This window comes from Amblyomma mixtum, chromosome 2, assembly GCF_055824585.1.
Source record: "Amblyomma mixtum isolate Tamu chromosome 2, ASM5582458v1, whole genome shotgun sequence".
NCBI lineage: Eukaryota > Metazoa > Arthropoda > Arachnida > Ixodida > Ixodidae > Amblyomma > Amblyomma mixtum.
In genome coordinates this window covers 296787932-296807416 of record NC_143013.1, presented here as the reverse complement: position 1 = coordinate 296807416, position 19485 = coordinate 296787932, and the positions used below count along the sequence as shown (strand labels likewise).

The window sequence follows — 19485 nt, the reverse complement described above, 5'->3', positions numbered from 1 at the left end:
ACAATAACAAGTCGGCCCCACGTGCCGTCTAGTGGGGCGTTTTATTTCTCGGGACCGAGTCGCGACCGGCGCGTGGGGCCGAGTTTGGCGTGCCCGTTGAAAACAAAGAAAAAGGGAAGGGAGCTCCACGAGAACTTCGATTGCGGAGGCCGCAAAAAGAGTCCGAAAAACGAAATACAGGTGTAGCCACCATCGGCGGACTTCGCAAACGAACTCCAGTGCGCCAACACAGCTTTCTGCGGGTAGATTAAAGAGGCTAACCCCTGGCCACCGACGGTCTGGAGGACAAACGTCGGACCATCCGACGAGTCCAGACATCAGCGCAAGCCACCGGAGTCCTCAACTAAGAAGTCCGCCTGCCTGATTCGTCCCAAATTTTAAACCCAATAAAGTGCCCTCAATCTCAGAGGCTAGGAGTTAGCTAAGTTACAACGCAATGCGCTACAAAACCGCGATCACGGTGTCATTTTCCATGTTGGCGTCACAAGTTTGAATTCAGTGGCGGAAAAAGCTTTAAATGTTGCTCAATAAACCGGTAATTTTGCTGCTGGGAAAACATCCGTGTACCCAGAAGGAGCCATAGAAGCGATTTTATGCGAAGCATAGTACTTTAGCTACCACTTCAGCCCTTCACCGTGGTTATGCGCCTCCAAATCACGTGATACATGACGTCACACCACGTGACACGATGACGTCACGGCAGTGGAGAAACGGGGGCCCACCTCGCGCCGTAGCTGTGGTTGTGCGCCTCCAAATCACGTGATACATGACGTCACAACACGTGACACGATGACGTCACGACAGTGGAGAAACGGGGGCCCACCTCGCGCCGTAACTGTGGTTGTGCGCCTCCAAATCACGTGATACATGACGTCACACCACGTGACACAATGACGTCACGACAGTGGAGAAACGGGGGCCCACCTCGCGCCGTCGCTGTGGTTGTGCGCCTCCAAATTGCGCGACACGATGATGCTTCGCATTCTCCAGGTTTAACCAAGTTAAGCCTCAGCCTTTTTTTTTTATCAAGAACAATAACTGTATTGAGTCGACCTCGATGTCTCTTCAGAAGACCGCATGTATAGTTAGTTCCTTATATATATATATATAAAAAGATGTACCCGTCAGCGATGCATAGGGCTATGGCTAAATACAGGAGGAAAAAGTACCGCGAAAACTGAGAGGGAAAAGTGCGAAAAAGACGAATATGGCTTTTGGTTTACGCGGGTTTAAGCGACTCAAGCTATGAGAAGCTTTCGCTTGCCTACTCGCTACTCGTTAACTCTACGGTTCGTTTGGGCTTCAGACGCGTGCGCCGGGCCCTGAGTGCGTACGCTGAAGTGTGGCTTCAAAAACACGCGAAAGCGGTAGGTTCCAGATCTCGTTTATAGGGAAGTTTTCTGCAGGGATGTCTGGGGATGCTGGGAGGGAGGGGAAGTGGGAGGACGCTCCTGCGGGCCGGCAGGCGGAGTTGACCGAGTGGAGTGGGCAGACGAAGTAGACAGCCCCTAATGAAATCTGCATCCACTATCCTGGCAAGAAAGTTCACGTTGGAATGGCTGAAATAAAATGTTGTACTCCAACGACTTAAGAGCAAAGCATGCACACACAACACATTGTTCATTGTTTCACGCATAAGCTTCCGGTCCCGTGTATACGGAGTAGCAAGGCCGCAACCGCTGTAGTTGGATGCCTAATCAAGCACCGCGAACAACAAGGTACGGTTCACCACGTAGAGAAAATGAACACGTTAGAGAAAATCGCGACGTGTTGTCGCCTTCCCCGCAGGCGTAGAAGTGTGAGAGAGAGATAGCCATTTACCCTATGCATTCCTCGGCTTTCCCAAATGCACCCGCTATTCCCTCTCAAGGCATCCCGCCTTACACCCATGTGTAGCTTAGGTCTACCTAACAGCAGCGCTGGACCACTGCCGAAGGGAGGGGGTGTTGGGCTGACGCCGTTCATCTCAGAGAAAGTCGCTCATATATACAGCTATGTCATTGTAAAGCTAGGACGATGAGTGTGAGCTTATGACTAGGACGTTTGCGGTAACTCAGCACGAACAGTGCCAAGGCAGGGACCGGACAGTTGGCGATCTGTTGGCGTACCTGATGATGCCCGAGAAGTGGACAAGCTCAGCGGTGAGGTACGAGAGGTACGCGATGCCTAGCACGGCCAGGGGCTCCACCACTGCGGAGAAAGATGGATGCACCAGAAAACAGTCACAAGCAGATCGAATAAGTCTGTCAACTCTCGCTTTAATCAATACTTGAATTGATCAGTATGATTAACAAAAAAGCTGACATAACGCTTGGTAAAGAAAAGATGCTACCAAGACTAGTGATATTAGTCCGCTTGTCGAAGGAAAAAAAAGAAACTCCGCGGCTGCTGGAGCTGTATACGCTGTCGCTTAATAAAATAATCGTATCCTGCGGCCGCAATCTTGGTCCTTTCAGTTTCGTGGTTAGTTTCGTGATTCCCCCCCCCCCCCCCCCCCCCCTCTGTAATGCCACTTGGCGCTGTGGGTAAATAAATAAACAAATAAATAAATCCCTCACCCCTGACGTCATGCGTGTACTTGGTGGCGACTGCGGTGATCACTCCCATGGTGCAGCCGATGAACGTGGCGCCCAGGCTCACGGACAGGAACGCAGCGAAGCCTATGCCTATCTGCACCAAAAACAAAAGTTCCACCTTTTTATTTTTTTCACTGCTACTCACCTTCTTCCTCCACACTTTCTTGCGTACAACACATTCTGGTGATTCGTTGCACTTGTTCTATACCCTGCAGCATTTTGAATTTTTCTTCTGTTTTTCCACTCTAAAACAGAAAGGGGTAAAAACTACCCTGTAGCGCACTCTCTTTTATAAAAGTGAGTGCACTAGAGGATAGCTTACTCCTTTCTACTCCGATATAGGCGTATTCGTGTTTAGAGTGTACGATGCTGTTCATTATATTGTAGAAGTGTAAATGCATCACTTTTGATAGTTCTCTAAGTGCAGAACGGGACCAAATAGCCAACCAGAAAGTATTCCAATACACTGTAGCGCAGCAGTAGACGAGAACACAAGAGACGAGAGACGAACACCACGAGCGCTAAAAAGTTCGCGCTCGTGGTGTTCGTCTCTCGTCTCTTGTGTCCTCGTCTTTTGCTGCGCTACAGTGTATTGGAACTATGTACCAACAAGCCCAAAAAGCCACGCTACAGAAAGTATTCAAACGGAATGGCTGGTATAAACACTCTGGGATGGGACACATACAAAGAGAAACAGAATTTGGCATGCACCTGTTGTGTATGCTTATTGTCTAGCACGGTGTTTTCACATCATAACCATATTACCATATAGATAACGCAAGAGTTTGAAGTCCTCGCTTAAAACCTAAGCAAAGGTAAATAAGTGAACGCTGGTACTATGCGCAGTTACACAGACAACAAACTCCAGAGAGAGAAAGACAGAGATGAGAGAGATAAAAAGATAGGAAGTTAATGGCTGACAGAAGTGTGAGACTTTAAAAACTGCACTTGAAATGAATGCGACAACGCAAGGAAATCAATAACCATCAGCTAGGCGAGAATGACATTTACTTGAGTGCAGACTCGGAGAGGCAGTCTGCAATCGTTTAATTAGGAAAACCGATAGACCGCACAGAGAAGCCCGGAAAAACTCAGACTTGCGCGGGAAGCCCCGCTTCGGCACGAAACCGCATCTCCCAATTCCGCAGGCAAGCAATCACGAAACGCGGAGACCCGACAACCGCTCGTTAATTCGGTAGAGTTAGTCAACAGATAGGGACAAAGATCCGACCTCAGCCTTCAGTGCTCTCATGCATACGTACAAGTCGTACAATGAAAATTTTCGTTAGTCAAGACACTGCATAAAAGATTAAGGACAGCCTGCTTATGCAGATTGATAATTATCTCTACGTGTCTAAGATGTCTATGCGCATGTCCACACATTAAAGTGGAGAGGAGGAAGTATTGAAGAATACTTGCATAAAAAACTGCCACTTTGACAGGTTATTTATAGCGCTGCCAATGCACACGGCTAAAGACAATTAGAAAGTATAGAAAGCAGCGGGGAGAATACGTATTCATCTCAACACGGCATTCGAAGCCAAGCGAGCTCATTTTTCAAAGTTCCCTCGAAACAGGCCTCAACGATGAAGTCCGGCACGTTGGAAACGGTCGACCCAATTTCAGTGCTGCGAAGCTCTATTCGTTTGCGCTGCTAAGTTAAAAGATAATACCAAAACTCCTGTTATTACCCCAGAAAGTTCGTTTTCCACAGTTAAGCTGGTGTCACAGCGCACAGGTGACTAACTGCTGCCGGAATGGTGCCGGAGATTACTGAGATTTTAGATGCGCGCATGGTTAAAAGTACCAGTGAGCGCCAGTCGAAGTTAAAATATACTAAGCTAAGGCAGACGAAACACTTTTTAAGCTAAAAAAAAAAAAGACGGAGACATGAGAGGGACAGGACGTCTCATGTCTCTCTTTTTTTTTGCACTTAAGAGAAAAAGGTTTTCGTCAATATGAGCAGCCAACTAGCCAACGGAACAGCCACGTTGAAGGCTAAGGAAGGTCGAACGAAAAAAAAAAAATGGAGGTGAAGGATATGACGCAATATCGTTAATGAGTGAATGCCCATATATGAGGAATTGGTCATTCTCAACTTTATATCCATGTGTTCCTGGGAGTCCTCGTGCCACTCCTGGCACAATGGTGCAACGATTAAGGGATGCGCCACTGCCCTGCTATGGCAGGTGCTGCCACCTGTGGGGGATTTTGCGACCCAAGCTGCTCTTCCCGAGCAGCCTCTCTCGCGATCAACCTGCCAGGGTGGCTAGTTTGCTCACAATCCGGTGGGGGCAGGTTGTGATGACCCCACAAGGTCACGTGACCTATAGGTTGCTTCACCGCGGGTGGCTGCCTGGACCAGCCTACGCCACCCTATTTACTACTCACAACGCCGACAACGCCGACGCCGGATTTTCTGCGTAACATTGCCTCTAACGCTATCGCGTTAAAAGATGAAACAGACCTCCAGCGAAAATGGGGAACAAAATGGAGAACGAGATAAAATAGTAACACTACCCTATCGTTCTTTGGACAGCAGCGAACGGAAGCAGCACAAGTTCGCAAACGCTGCGCGACTGGAAGGCCGTTATTCCCTTGGCGGCGCCACCGTCGCAGATACGAACGTCTCCCTTTATCCTCTCGGAGAAGCATGTTTTCGGACCGTGAGCAAACACGAGTCGGACATATTTTCCGTCGCGTTGGTGATACGTGCCGGCGAACGAGGCCGGGAAAAAGCGTCGAAGCGAAGCGCGGCGCCCTGAGCAAAGGCCTCCGTGAGCAGGCTGAGAAATCCCACATACACGCATTTCGAAGCAGCACAGGATACTGCTTGAGACTTGAACTGCTAGCCTTCTGGAGGCAACAAGACTGGTTGCTCTTATCCGATGCGAAGGACACTACGTGCCTGCAGAGAGTTGTATATATATAGTAAAGCTGCCTATTTGGAATTATTATTCTGCCAGTTTGTTTATGTATGTTGGTTACTGCCGCCTTCTGACACTGCCAATGGAGGCTAACCATCGGACACGACGTTACAGGCGACACCTGTCAGTATAATAAAAGCATGTGAATGTATGGCAAGGAGAATAGTTTCAAAATACGGCCCCCTAGCAAGTATTACACAAAGACTGCTTCCATACTGTTCGTAACGTCCGCCGCGCCTAGTGGAAGATCCTTGCGATAGTGGGGACGTCGTGTCGTTTAAACCAGCGAAGAAGGGCGAGGAGAAGAAAAACAAAAGATAAATACCGTATTTACTCACATAATGAACGTGCTTTTTTTTTTTCAGAAAATCCCTGAAAATTTGAGGGGGCGGTTTCATTACGCCGTGTAAACGGTTCAGGAAAATCCACAGGGACACCCATTTGGCATGCGTTGGCAATGCGATAACATTAGAAGCTGTTGACGTCACTTCCTTGACGCCACTTCCTTTCAGTAATGGGAACTATCCGCTCTGGTGACATCACTTTCCTCCAGCCAATGAGCGAATTTTATGACCTACGAGACATTTTTTTTCTGACGACGCTTCTAACGCTCTCGCATTAAAATAATTGAAGCTGCGAAATTGGACAAAAGGAGGGCTGGTACAATAAATACTTCATCCTGTACGAGTCCCTTTTTAAATAAAACAAAACGCCCTCTTCAACTCATTTTCCGTGTACGAGAGCATATGTCAACAACTTTTATGTTAAACCTGCACATATAACTCGCGTAGCAGCCCGTAATGCCGTCCAAAGACCCCTCTTGTTGTGGTCAGGATTGTGACCAGGATTGTTTTCTACTGGTTCTCAGATTCCTCGCGGATAATTCTTCGTGGGTGTTCGTCCCATGGCTTAAGCTCGACAGATGACGTAGCTATTTCGGCATTAAAAAGAGGGCGCTTGCTAGCATTCACTATCATCAGCAGCAGACTACGCGACAAAATAATGGGGTGGGTTTGTTAAGCTAGTGAAATATAAATTGTACTCTCTGGCAGCCAAAGTGCAGGGACGCTTTCATTATGGAAACGCTTCCATTAAGCGAGTAAATACGGCATAATAAAGATATTACTCCAGGTCTGCGCTCGGAAGCTTACTTCCGCCCCGAGGAGGAATCGCCAGGGAGTGCGCGCGGAAGCGATGGAAAAACGAGAAAGACAGGAAGCAGCACGCGAATCTCGGAAATTGAAGCACGGCTGTAATATAGCACTGTCCGGCAAACTTCCCCTCCAATTTGTGCGAAGTCACCCGTTGATATTTCATAGAGTTTGTATGCTCTACTTCCCCTCTCTCTTTCCGCACAATCCTGTTCTCTCTTCTTTATCCCTCTTGCCCCAGTGCATCCACGCATTTCTTTTTTACCGCTCCCCCATCTTCTTCATTATGAGTATAGCTTCCTTTCTTTCTAAGTTCTGGAGAACATCGATAGTTATCAAGTACTGCAGCAATCTCCACTTTAGTTGCAGTCACAGAATCGGGGGACCGCGCTTACCACTGCGGAAGCAGCGATGGAATGCCACAAAGATTAACTTCGTTCCGCTGCTTTCAGCGCCGGCATACAATCGAAATGGTAGCGGCAAGCTTGATTAAAGCATCTCATGAAAGCCATCCCACCGAAACTCTCACCGAGTACAGATGTAAAACACTGTGGAGAGCGCAGTTGTCTAAATTATTTGGCTGCGTGCAGCGAAAAAGATGCACGTTTCGTAGCTGACACACGCTGCAGTCATCATGGAAGAACATATATGGAAGAATAATTAACCTGACCCGCATTCACGATATTTAACGGGCCAAATAATCACCGTAAGCAGGGAAGAGTTGTATCACCGCTGAACTCCAGGCGATCGAAACTGACATGAACTGCGCCGAACTACTGTGGAAAGTACCCGAGGCTTCAGCAGCGGACACATGTGAACAACAAGACGCGTTGACCCATGCTGCCCTCTCAAAATATATCCAAGTACACTATAAACGGAAAGGAGTAAAAAGGGAGTAAGCTGGGTAAAGGGAGTAATGCGCTAGAGGTAAGCCTACTCTCTTTTTACTCTCATAGAGGTGTATTCATGTTTAAAGTGGTCCTAATCGTGGTCCTCGTGGACCGTGATTAGGTCATGGTCCTAACTACCAGCCATAAGCACGATATATAGCTGCTAAACAAAAATTCAGGGGACACTTTGGTTCTACAAAGTGCTGTTTGGCATTGACTGCGAGACTGTTTGTTGGGAAAAAACAGCGCTAAGACGAAGGACAAAGAAAAGAGGACAACAGGACCGGCGCTGTCCTGTTGTCCTCTTTTCTTTGTCCTTCGTCTTAGCGCTGTTTTTTTCCCAGAAACATGAAGCAACTAGCTGAACTCTCCGTTTTATTGAAGACTGTTTGTGCTGTACTAGTGCTTTATTTGACTACACACTTTGACTACACATTACAACTACACACTTTGACTGCCTACTTTGACTGCTTCTTTAGCATGACTCTCTCTCTGCTTCGATGAGTTCGGTTGTATCGATGGCTCTGCTCGCAGTAATGAGGCATGTAAATGGTCACCCACGGACGCCTTACGCCCCCTGTCGGAGGGGACGACAACTATTTTATTAGTTGTCATCTGCTCCAAAAGGGGGCGTCAGGCATAAGTGGGTGACCTCATTACTGCGAATCCGCGCACTCTGACGTCATAAAAATTTCGACCAACCGAAAAGCGTGACACCTCTGCTGACAACCTTCTGCGGACAAATTTCTGGCGACAACGATGAGGCATTAAAGGCTTTCGCCTTAAAAGAAAAAAACAAAGAAACGGCGTGTAATTCAGGCGCACTTACTTCTCTGGCCGTGATGTCGCTGCCGAAGAACGCGACCATCATGTTGTACAGAACGACAGTGACGGCATCTGCGTGGACGGGGACAAAAACGCCAGGCGAACAGGGCACTCAGACACCGTGAGGCAAGTTGCAGCCCAAGGGGAACAAAAAGTGGCACCTTCATCCACTCACCATTAAGTAGAGACTCCCCGAAGACTAAGAAATACAATACTTTGTTGACTCCGACTTCTTGAAATATTGCTAGAACCTGAAAAAAAAAAAGGAATTGTGATTTGGGACGGCGTGAGCCTCGGACAACTGGAAGGAGACAATATTGTTTCGAGATTCCCAGCGCTGTATCTAATTTCGGTCCGGTAACCAGTCTCAAGTTTCTAACTGAACTGTACTAATAAAGTGTAAACCGATTTATTTATTTAAACAAAATACCCCTAAGGGCCCTCAGTTCGAGGGTATTAGATAACAGGGGGGGGGGGGGGTGTGGGGGGGGGGGTACAGAATGTAATCAAAAGTAAACAAATAAACCACAACTTCAAGAAACTACAACAAAACAGATAAAAGCATAAGAGTCATCGCAAGAAAATACAAAAACAAAATTAAACATGAAATAGTAAAGGGGAAAAACAAAAACATGAACAGAGCAGCAGACAGTAACGTTAATACAAGTTATACAATGTCTACAAGCTATACAAAATCTATAGAATACAAAATCCGAGTGCGGAACAGTGGGAGAGCTATAGAATACAAAATCCGAGTGCGGAAGAGTGGGAGAGTTTGCTTTCCAGCGGCAACCCGGTTCTCCAGAGAGAACTGGTCATCCATGCCCAGCGAGCAGCCAAGCTCAGCGGTGCCCTGGAATATGGGCGCCGACCTCTGTCGACCGTAATAACTTGTAAAATAGAGCAAATAAAGTTTATCCTATCCTATCCTATCCTATCCTATCCTATCCTATCCTATCCTATCCTATCCTATCCTATCCTATCCTATCCTATCCTATCCTATCCTATCCTATCCTATCCTATCCTATCCTATCCTATCCTATCCTATCCTATCCTATCCTATCCTATCCTATCCTATCCTATCCTATCCTATCCTATCCTATCCTATCCTATCCTATCCTATCCTATCCTATCCTATCCTATCCTACAAGCTATACAAGCGTGAATACCGGTAAGACCTTAACAGATCACAGCTTACACATGCTGTAAATTACAAATTGGCTGTATTGCTTCTTTCACTGGGATACCGCTTGTCGTACGAGGGCAAAATAAAATTTAAACGTGTTTATCTCTGCCATTGTATGGGACTAGCGATTATTCGTGCCGACGCCTCGAGGGGCGCCGCGTTGACATCGAAGACCTAACGTCAAACTGCGCCTCTTCTACATGGATATCGGGGCGATGTAGGCGTCTGCCGCCTCGGTTGCCCTGACAGCGGCAGCGGCGCCAATCGCACGCTTCCGCGGCGCCGGCAATCGACCGCTCCGATCGAAAGAGCAAAGGCTAATTAACGGTTGCCCTGTTCACGCCCGTGATCACTTTAGAACCCCAAGGAAACAGGCTTTCTGTGACAACAGCCGGCGTTCGCTGGGAAGAGGAAACGCGGAACTGAAACCATTAGAAAAATGACGCCGTTTAGCGTGCTCTTTTTAAGGCGAAAGCCTTTAATGCCTCATACTGTCGTTAGCAGACGCGTCGGCAGCCGTGTCGACAGACGCGTCAGCAGATTTGTCCGCCTTTCGGCGTCACTGCTTAAAAAGAAACTGCGCCGAGGGTGGGAATCGAACCAGGGCCTTTGGCATTTGAAGAGGAGACGCTACCACTCCGCCACGAAGGCTCAAGGTTCCAGCATGAATAAAGGCGCATCTGGTGAATGCATAGGTTTCATAAATAAAATAAAAGGAATAAAGTCAAGGAAAGGGAAATAAAAATAAGAAGATAAGCAAAAATGAAAACAAAATGAAATGGGGTATGGAAATAAAAATAATAAACAATAAAAACAAGAAAAGGAGCAAAAATCAAAAATATGAAAAATAAAAAGTAAATAAAAAGTAAATAAAAAAACAGTGCGCCAAAAAACGCTTTCGCCCTGCAGCACTTTAGAGAGCCAAAGTGCCCCCAGAATTTTTATTTTTGACTGGCTTCCTGTGGGGTTGAGTAGAAAGCAAGAGAGCGGAGACACAAAACAAGCCTGTGTCTGCGTTCCGGTTTCTTTCTCTCCGTCCCCTCCCGTCTTTGGTGCACTGTTGACGGAATATGAACGGAGAAGAGCCCAGCTTAAGCATTCATTCATTAGAACAATTAAAAACGACCGAAGTTCAAAGAATAATCTGGCGTACATTACGAAATGGCTGCAACCATACGCTACTCTAGCACTGTTCGCTCCCCAGCATATGAAGTGAATTGCATTTAACTGAAGGTGATAGTTGGGACAGCTGCTACGTGTTAACATCCAAAAAGTGCCAAAAAAACGAAGACAAGAAAAGGACCCAGACGATCCCCTTACAAAAGTTTCTTTAGACACTCTAAAGGCTGTCCATAGACTCTTGTCTATGAAGTCTATTGGCATTCTATAGACAAATCCTATACACTAATCTAAGACAGTACAAATCCTACAGACAGTCTATAGAAATATATTTTCTTCAACAGACAGCCTTTAGACTATGAATAGACAAAAAGAAATATCTATACGAAAGCAATGTAGTTGATAAGAGGTCTATACACAGTCTATAGGCAATTTTTATGAGTGCTTCGTCATATTTGTTTTCTTCTAATTGGCGCTTCTTGACCATTACTGCCACGTGGCGGCTTATACCCGCATTGACGTGCAAGCCCGTCGAAGAGCGTTCGGCTCTGCCCGCGAAAAATAAATCAGTGGACGCCTAGAAAAGGCCTAGCCTGTTTCCTTTTCTGTCTAGCATGGCTTCCTTTCACACCGATCGTCGCCAGTTAATGGATGGAAGATGAGGACGACATCCAGATCGCAGTGCCAGAGACTGGCAGCCTAAGGACATCATCATCATCGTCATCATCATCGTCGGCTGCTTAACACGCGGGATGTGAGGCTGCGGCAACACCATTTTTAAAAGAAAAAAAATCTAACAATAACGTAGTGGTCTGAAGCACCGGCCAGCGGAACGAGTCTGTTCGCAACGGCGCGAGCTCGAATCCCGCTCCAGGCTGGGAAGTTTCTTTTATTAATTCAACTTCTTCGATCTGACATCATGGCGACAGCGGCAAACGGCCTGACGAGCTCCTTAAAATATCGCAGAAAAGCTGCCATATTTTCACTTATCCCTCGCGTCTCTATCGCAATGCAGAGGCGTGCCTTTCGGTGTCTGTCATAAACAACGGCCACACTTTCATCGAGCACGCAGATCGCTGCACTGAATGCCCCAAAAAAAGCTTTTGCGTCGCGGTTGGCTGAAGCAGCCTGGGTACAAGCTCTACCTTCCAGCTACGCCACTGTGCGATATCAAAGACACACAACGTCCTCATAGAATTTGAATAAGTGTAAAAGCGGTATATTTCTTTACTGACTTAGAAAACAGAAAATGCATACACGCTTTGTTTCAGAGCAAAGATTGAACCATGCGGCATCACTGACACTATTTTTGTTATCTTATTTCTTTCTTTATCGCATCGACAAAGTTAACGCTCGCCACCGCGGTGACAGAGAGCACGTAAAAGTTGTCCACTTACGGCCACTGGGTCAACGGCCGAGATGAGAGAGCTGAACACAAGGCACTCGAGCAGGCTCAAGTTCGGGAGGCCGATGGCTCCGACGTTGTTCAAAAAATACAAACTTGGACCTGCAATGTAGCCATACACGCCCCGTTTGCGAGAGGCAGACAACAGAGAGAACAGGACACGGATAAAAAGCAGATTCGTGCCAGTTAATTTCGCGCGTGTCCTTTGAAATTTAAGACCTTAATTAAGACCTGCTCAGAGCTCTACCCCCTTCACACAAGTCATGTGTTCCTATCTAAGGTTGAACCGAATAAAGTAAGCCCTGAAGAGAGCTAGAGTCGTCACTGAATTTGAAGCCGAGATTTTGTCCCCCTGTGAAAATTAGCGAGCTGCTTTCTTTATTTCTGCTTCCAGAGTGATTTCAAGCTTTCCAATTAGAAAAGTCGGCAAAGAGCCTGTGTACTATAATACAAAAAACAGGAAGAAGGTCCGTAAATGCTAACAAAGCGCTTACCTATTGTGAAGGCATTTATTATTGTACCCTGTAAAGTAGAAACGCCAAGGCACCGATTAGAACAGCAGAACAATAAATTATGAGAGAAGTGCCCCCTCCTGCCTTGCCCTTAACAAAAACAATCATTTATTGTCTTAACACCGTAAAAAGTTGACAGATTATGCTGTTAAGACATTAACACGAGGAAAAACGCAACACCAAATTTATGCCAGGATACACATGGCCACTCGTCTGTGTCCTATCTGCTCTTAACAGTGCTACTTAAGTCTACATATCTAAAACATGTTGCCCCAGCAAGGATGAATAAGCTAAATCCTTGCGTTATCTGCACTCTTTATTTAGCGAAATTTTCAATTTAACGAAAGAATTTGACAATGCACTGAACTTCTTTCGGGGAAGAAGGGACTTCACAGCGCCAAGGTCGGTCAGCGACACCAACAAATCGCGTTTAACCGTTCTTCTTGCTTCATTCATAAAAGCATTTCCTTTTTATGTCCAGCACGCCGGCCGGCTATATATCATTCCAACCCCCCGCCCCTAAATGCAGCAGCTAGGAACCTGAGCCACCACGAGAGCACTCCTATAGGCGCGGCGGCGTGTCACTACGAACCTCCCCGGGAACTTAAAACGCTCGCGTAATTCGGTACCCGCTTTCATCTCCTAAACGACGTAAGAAGGTATTACGTTCTTTGCCATCCCCCCCCCCCCCTTTTTTTCTGCAGATAAAGTACGCGGCAGGGGTCTGAATATGCGCGAATCAAGTTTACTTCTACCCCCCCCCCCCCCCCCCCCCCCTTCCCCCTGTCCGCTCCAGCAGAGAGTATCCTCAGGATGAGGGAGCGCTGCTATCGCCTTCTTCCATAATGCGCAACTTTGCTCAAACTAACATGCAAACTCGCAGGGGGAAAAAAACAAGTAATGAAAATGCAAGAGGCGTACAGAAAGGAAGTATCGCACCGAGCTGCTTTTGTTGAAGGACAACTTATTTGCATAGCTGATTGAGTTTTCGCCACGGAGAAGGCAAACACGGTGGGGTGGAAGAAATGGAGGTGCGCTCCGGGAGACGGCTACGCGTCTGCCTCGTCGTCGGAAATCGAAAGCCGGGTGCGCTCGCACCTGGCGGCGAAAAGGTGAGACGTGCACTCCCGGCCGCTTCCCCTTTGCTGCGAGCTTACGGCTCCTTGCGCGTAACGTTCGGCGCACAGACATGCCGGACCTCGTTTGGCATCGAGATTGATGGCTATATATGGCTTTCCTTCACGCTTTGTCAATGGCTGTGTTTCGTCGCTTTCCATAGTTGTTCCTTCCGAGTGCCCCGTTGGAAGGAACAGGAAGTTTATAATAGGTGACCCCAAGAACGGCTACGGCCATTTGCAAGTTAAGGACTGAGAAAGAAAGAAAGAAAGAGAGAAAGAAGGAAGGAAAGGAAGAAAGAAGGAATGAAGGAAAGAAAGAAGGAACAAAAGAAGGAAAGAAAGAAGAGAGGAAGGACGAATGAAAGAATGAAAGAAGGGAAGGAGAAGGAAAGAAAGAGAGAAAGAAAGAAAGAGATAGAGAGGAAGGACGAATGAAAGAATGAAAGAAGGAAAGGAGAAGGAAAGAAAGAAAGATAGAGAGAGATAGAGAGAAAGAAAGAAAGAGAGAAAGAAAGAAAGAAAGAGAGAAAACAAAAGAAAGAAGAAAAGAAAGAAAGAAAGAGAGAACGAAGGAAAGAAAGAGAGAAAGAAAGAAAGAAAGAAAGAGAAAGAAAGAAAGAAAGAAAGAAGGAAAGAAAGAAGGAAAGAAAGAAAGAAAGAAGGAAAGAAAGAAAGAAAGAAAGAAAGAAAGAAAGAAAGAAAGAGAGAAAGAAAGAAAGAAAGAAAGAAAGCGGAAGACATCTCATGTTCTTCCGCATTGAACGGCCTTTCACATTTCGTTGTATTGATTCACGTATTCCGTCACTTTTTCTGCTCGGTCTTCACCAGAACGGACACATCTTCTCAAAGCGGTGGGAACATCTATGCTTCACACGCGCCATTGAAAAGCCGCTTCAGGTTTGCACACCACAAGAAGGATGCTGAGGACGGCTCGCATTCAACAGCTTCAAAATAGCAAAGCTCACCGGTGAAACAGAGCCGAAGTCTACGTGGCATTCATGTCAAGTCCAAATGCAGGAAGAGGTATAGAACAAATCCCGTTCTCATTACTTTTAATCCTTTCAGCATGTTTGCACGCAGAATGGAATTCAATTATGCCTTCTTTTCACGCTCTACACTGCCGCACTGCAGGCTAAATGCGCCATTTTCTTCTGAGGCTAAATGGGTTTCTTAGACCCTGTCAAGTTGTCAAGAGTAGCTGCTAGTTAGACAAACTTTCCACACTTTGGAATAGAAAACTGGGTTGAAACGAAAAATGCGAGGCACTCACCAGCACTGCGAACAACAGGATAGTCCCGATATTGCTAAAGAAGGCACTGTCGTGAAGAGAATATGCAGACTCCAGGATGATTCTGCGGCGAGTTCCGAGAGGGCAGAAAAAAAAAAAAAAGAAGCGGTACGTATTATTGGTTGGTCTGAATATAAGCTTTGAGGAGGACAGTCAACAATGAGTTGCTGAAATCAAGATAACTAGAGGAAGAAAATATATCGCAATTTGCTCAGAGACCAGGAAACAATATTTTCTAGCACTATTCTGCCTATTTCTTTCTTCGCGACATTCTGCGAAGGTTTCACAGCGACCGCACGCTGAACCAACGTCAGTAATCACAGAATAGTTCCGGTCGCTCCGACTGTTGCCGTATGAAAAACACAGGCGCTTGTGCTTTGCTTCCATATAGTGAATGGTTTTTGTAGTGTAGAGTATGAGCAAAGAAAACTGGCTCGTGGTACGCATCCAGGAGGCTTGCGAGGGACTTGTGACGTAACCCTAATGCGATTGTTCCTATCTGTTATTGTCCCCTTTGTTCTCATCTATTTATTCTAGGGCCACTCCTATAAACGCTCCGGTGTAAGTCAGCGTTGGTGTCTGTCTTCCTCCCTGCTTCCCTCTGTTTCAACTGGGCGTTGAACCCCTTGTCAACAAACCCGCTCGTATACGTACGCATGCTCAGCACTCACGACTTATTTCATAGTTAGTCCTCAATGACTGCGATTAAAATAATACCGATCGTTTGCAACACATGGCACGACATCTTATTTAACGTATTTTTCGGGACGACTGTGCTGTTCGTTCTCTAGTCGTGTGAGTACCAGTATTCACGCTGCTATTCGCACACTCCGACGATCAACAGACGCGATGCAGATAGCATCCCATTCTCTTAAAATGGGAAGCGGTGTTTCTTGAAATAGCTGTTTTAAGAAACACAATTTCCTCTATTAAAAAAAAGAAACAAAAATGATATCTTTTCCCTTACCGTTTTGCGCATCGAACGCTAGGCAAGGAAAACACCATCGCGGAAACTTGTAGAAAAAATGATCACAGAAAGAGTTACGACACGCAAAATGTTGTGAGACCATTACCTTGAAGACAAAATATAAGCCTAACTTGGAGAACCGTATTCAAACCCGCTTCCTGAAGTCTAGGCGTTCTCGATTCGTTGCGCTTTCTAATCGACCGAAGCGTGAACGTGCGTCTCGACTACGGGTGCAAAAAGAAATAAGACTGTTTCCTTTGGCGCGGAAAATAGTCACAGGAATAGAGCGTGAAGCGTCCCAATTTGTCCTACGAGGGCCCAAGACGAGCACAAAAACGACCGCGAGCTTGTTCCTATTTCAGAGCGCAAATGAAAATCCAGAACCCGCATTCCTTGGCAGATGCGGTGCGGAATTTGCCGTCCGACAAAGTGAGTAAAACAATCACTGAGCCAGTGGAGAATACACTCGTTTCTCAGGGGCGGCAACTGAAAACTTCAAAGCAAGGTGTCTGCATATTCCGGCAGGTGTAGCTCTCACGCGCCCAGTCGTTAGAGAGCCTCGGTTTCTCATAATCGCAAGTTCCGGCGCATTTCTTCGAAGCGGAAAATTTCACAGGAATGCGAACCACAAACCAAACAAGTCATAGACAAGGAGTCTTAAAAAGATAACACTGGAAGTGATTCAGCGCTAAGTAGCACCCAAATGGAAACGATTTTTTTTTTTTTTTAAGTGGAAAACTGGGACTGTCTGAACCAGAACTATGTGTACTGGGAAAAAGTAAGAAGTGTGATTTTTGCTCCTTATCTAACCGCGGAAACAAAATTTACATGATGTGAACCCGCTACCGCCCGCGCTGCACGCGCCAGCAAAACAGGCGCCCGGCAATCGTGGATTCAGAAAATGCGAAAAAAAAAAATTGTAATCTGTACTACGAACTAAGAAAGCCGCAAAATATAGTGTGTTAGTTGCATCTTATGCAATGAAATTTATTCAGGAGAAAAAGTGTTAACACAATGTATACCAGCCCACTGATTGCATATGGCACGAAAACTGCGTAAAGATTCAACTCAGCTGAAAGATTCAAAGTTAAACCAATTCCACCTAGCAAGTTTGTGCGAGAAAAAAAAAAGTTAACACGCAGAGGACTTCGCAACTATCTAAAGGAAGAGCCGTTTCCAAGAAACACCGAACAGAAAACTAAACAAGGATGACAATGGCAAACACGAGAGCATGCCAGTGCAGATACAAACAGAGAAAAACATGGAAATGAGTTGGAAAAAAAAAATCAAGATTTAATGATGACTGGGGCGCGCTTCCTCAGCTCGATGCGTGCGTGGGAAAATACTTGGGCCGATCCAGACGCAAAATCGAGTTATGAATTTTACCAGGCGCATTCTGAGCTTCTTTTCTTTTACCAGCTTAGAATGCATTTATTCTAGAAGACAACGCAGGCAAGAATGGCGTGCACGGTCTCACTCTTCGAGAAAGAGAGTGAAATAGCGAAAAAAAAAAATTCGTTTTAGTAGCCCTTTACTTCAGCGCCTCCAGGTTGCCCTCAAGGTATAGAAAGCGTTCAGACGTTCCGTACTTACTCAAGCATTTTTCTTTCTGGTGAAGCGTAAGTAAAGCTTTAACGCTTGGAGAACGAAAAACGCGAAAAAAGAAATCGTTCCTTCGTTAGCTCTAGTTCTGCACAGCCTCGCTCACTTCATGCAGGAATTGCGCGCCATTCCAAAATTTTCTGTTATACTTTCCTTTTTGTTATTCCATTCTTAATCTCAAATCGGCGGTCCTCCTCAGTGTTACATCTTGGGCTTGCGTATCACGGCTCTCACATGTGCGTGACGAAATGATATCCCACGAACTTTGCAAACAGCGCACTACTAAAAAGAACGAAACCGCGAATGCTGGCACCGTGCGACAAACCGTAAACACCGCGACTCTCAACCAACCTTCAATTCCAACAACAAAAAACCCGTTTATTACATTCTCTTTTCCGGTTTCGGTTTATTGGGGTTTAACGTCCCAAAGCGACTCAGGCTATAAGGGACGCCGTAGTGAAGGGCTCCGGAAATTTCGACCACCTGGGGTTCTTTAACGTGCACTGACATCGAACAGTACACGGGCCTCTAGAATTTCGCCTTCATTGAAATTCAGCAGTCATGATGAAGAGAAAAAATATAGCGTGAGGGAAGTGCCAAGTTTTAGGACGTTTGTGAAAACAATGGCCGCATAACCAGCAGAAATCCGTATCCTTCATCTCTTAACTTTTTTTGACCCATCGAATTTGCCTTTTCTTTCCGAATACTTCGATGAATTAAAGAAGAAAAGAAAATGTAGCGGTTTCTCAAAACCACCGACGACGATGCGGAACAAAATAGTAGCAAACTGAAGAGTGGAACAACACTTCGTATACAAACACGCCAACACCAAGTTAGACAGGACTAAATTAAACTCAACTAAGCGCGCTATGCAGCAAGCGAACAAAAGCCGTTGGGAAACAATTATTTGCACTTCGTTGCAGAGTTACGAGTCCAAGAAAATAAAACAGAATCGAGAAAGAAAGCCCGGCAAAGATCATTTTTCTCAAGGTCAAGCGAAAAAGGAGGCAAGCACAGACAGAGAGAGGGAGAGGGAAAGACAGAGGGAATGCTAATATCGCCGAAGGAGCGCGGCACCACGCCGGGCACCGTGCCAATGGGACAACAAGGCGCCGCCGCGTCGGTGCCGAAAGTTTCGTACACAATGTGCGTCATTCGCGGAAGGTCGGGAATAAAAGCCGAAGGACCCAGCGGCACAAACGCGCGACGAAACACAAAACTAATTCCGCGGTGCACCATAAGAAACGAGCAGTTGCCACATGTACCGGTGTAATAAAAAGCCCGGCAGTAGCGTTGAAAGAGTAGAAAAGGTGTAAAAAGGAGTAAAAAAAAGGAATATTTCTCCCCAAAAAACCTCATTGCGTTGCTCTTTCTGAATGAGAAGAGTACTGGTGCAATAGGCGTTAAAAGAGAGTACAAAATGAGTAAAAAATAAGAGGTTCTGCCCATAAAAGCCTTCCAACTCCCTTTCTCTCTCTTATACCGAATGAGAATACTATTGTCGGAGAAAAAGTACAGTGGACACGGTGCGGCCATGGTCTGCCGTCTGCCGGGTGACCGTAAACAGATCAATCGGAGCGCGCTGCCGTCGGGGCACGCCACGAAACCCGATCTGGAACGGTTTTGTGGCAGCAACACGCGGTGGAAACGGCGAAATGCCGGCATAAAGGCCGCACGAGGGCTTCGTCAAATAAGCATGCAAATATAACGGAGCGACCAGCCCACAAACGCCGTAGGGTCGACGCAAAGAAAAAAAAAACAGATGGAGGTCGAAGGACGGAGGGAACACAATAGGGGGCCAATGCTGAACCGGTCCCCCATTTCGCTATGCGAAGCGACGGGAAGATTGGCTCACGCGATAACTTCGCGAACATGCTGCTTGCTCTTAATTTGGTGAAATGGAAGCCAGCAAGGAGTGC

General features: G+C 46.3%; 1 protein-coding gene across 1 annotated transcript in view; it reads right to left on the bottom strand.

Moving 5' to 3' along the window:
- LOC149364602 (uncharacterized) overlaps positions 1–19485 on the bottom strand; it is a 267785-nt gene that overhangs the window by 55274 nt on the left and 193026 nt on the right. Inside the window, exons 8-14 of the mRNA XM_089574551.1 lie at positions 14980–15061; positions 12574–12601; positions 12072–12181; positions 8545–8620; positions 8374–8441; positions 2559–2670; positions 2109–2190 (exon numbers count right to left, since the gene is read on the bottom strand). Of these exons, the coding sequence (XP_089430677.1) occupies positions 2109–2190; positions 2559–2670; positions 8374–8441; positions 8545–8620; positions 12072–12181; positions 12574–12601; positions 14980–15061 (558 nt within the window). The remainder of the gene's footprint in view (positions 1–2108; positions 2191–2558; positions 2671–8373; positions 8442–8544; positions 8621–12071; positions 12182–12573; positions 12602–14979; positions 15062–19485) is intronic.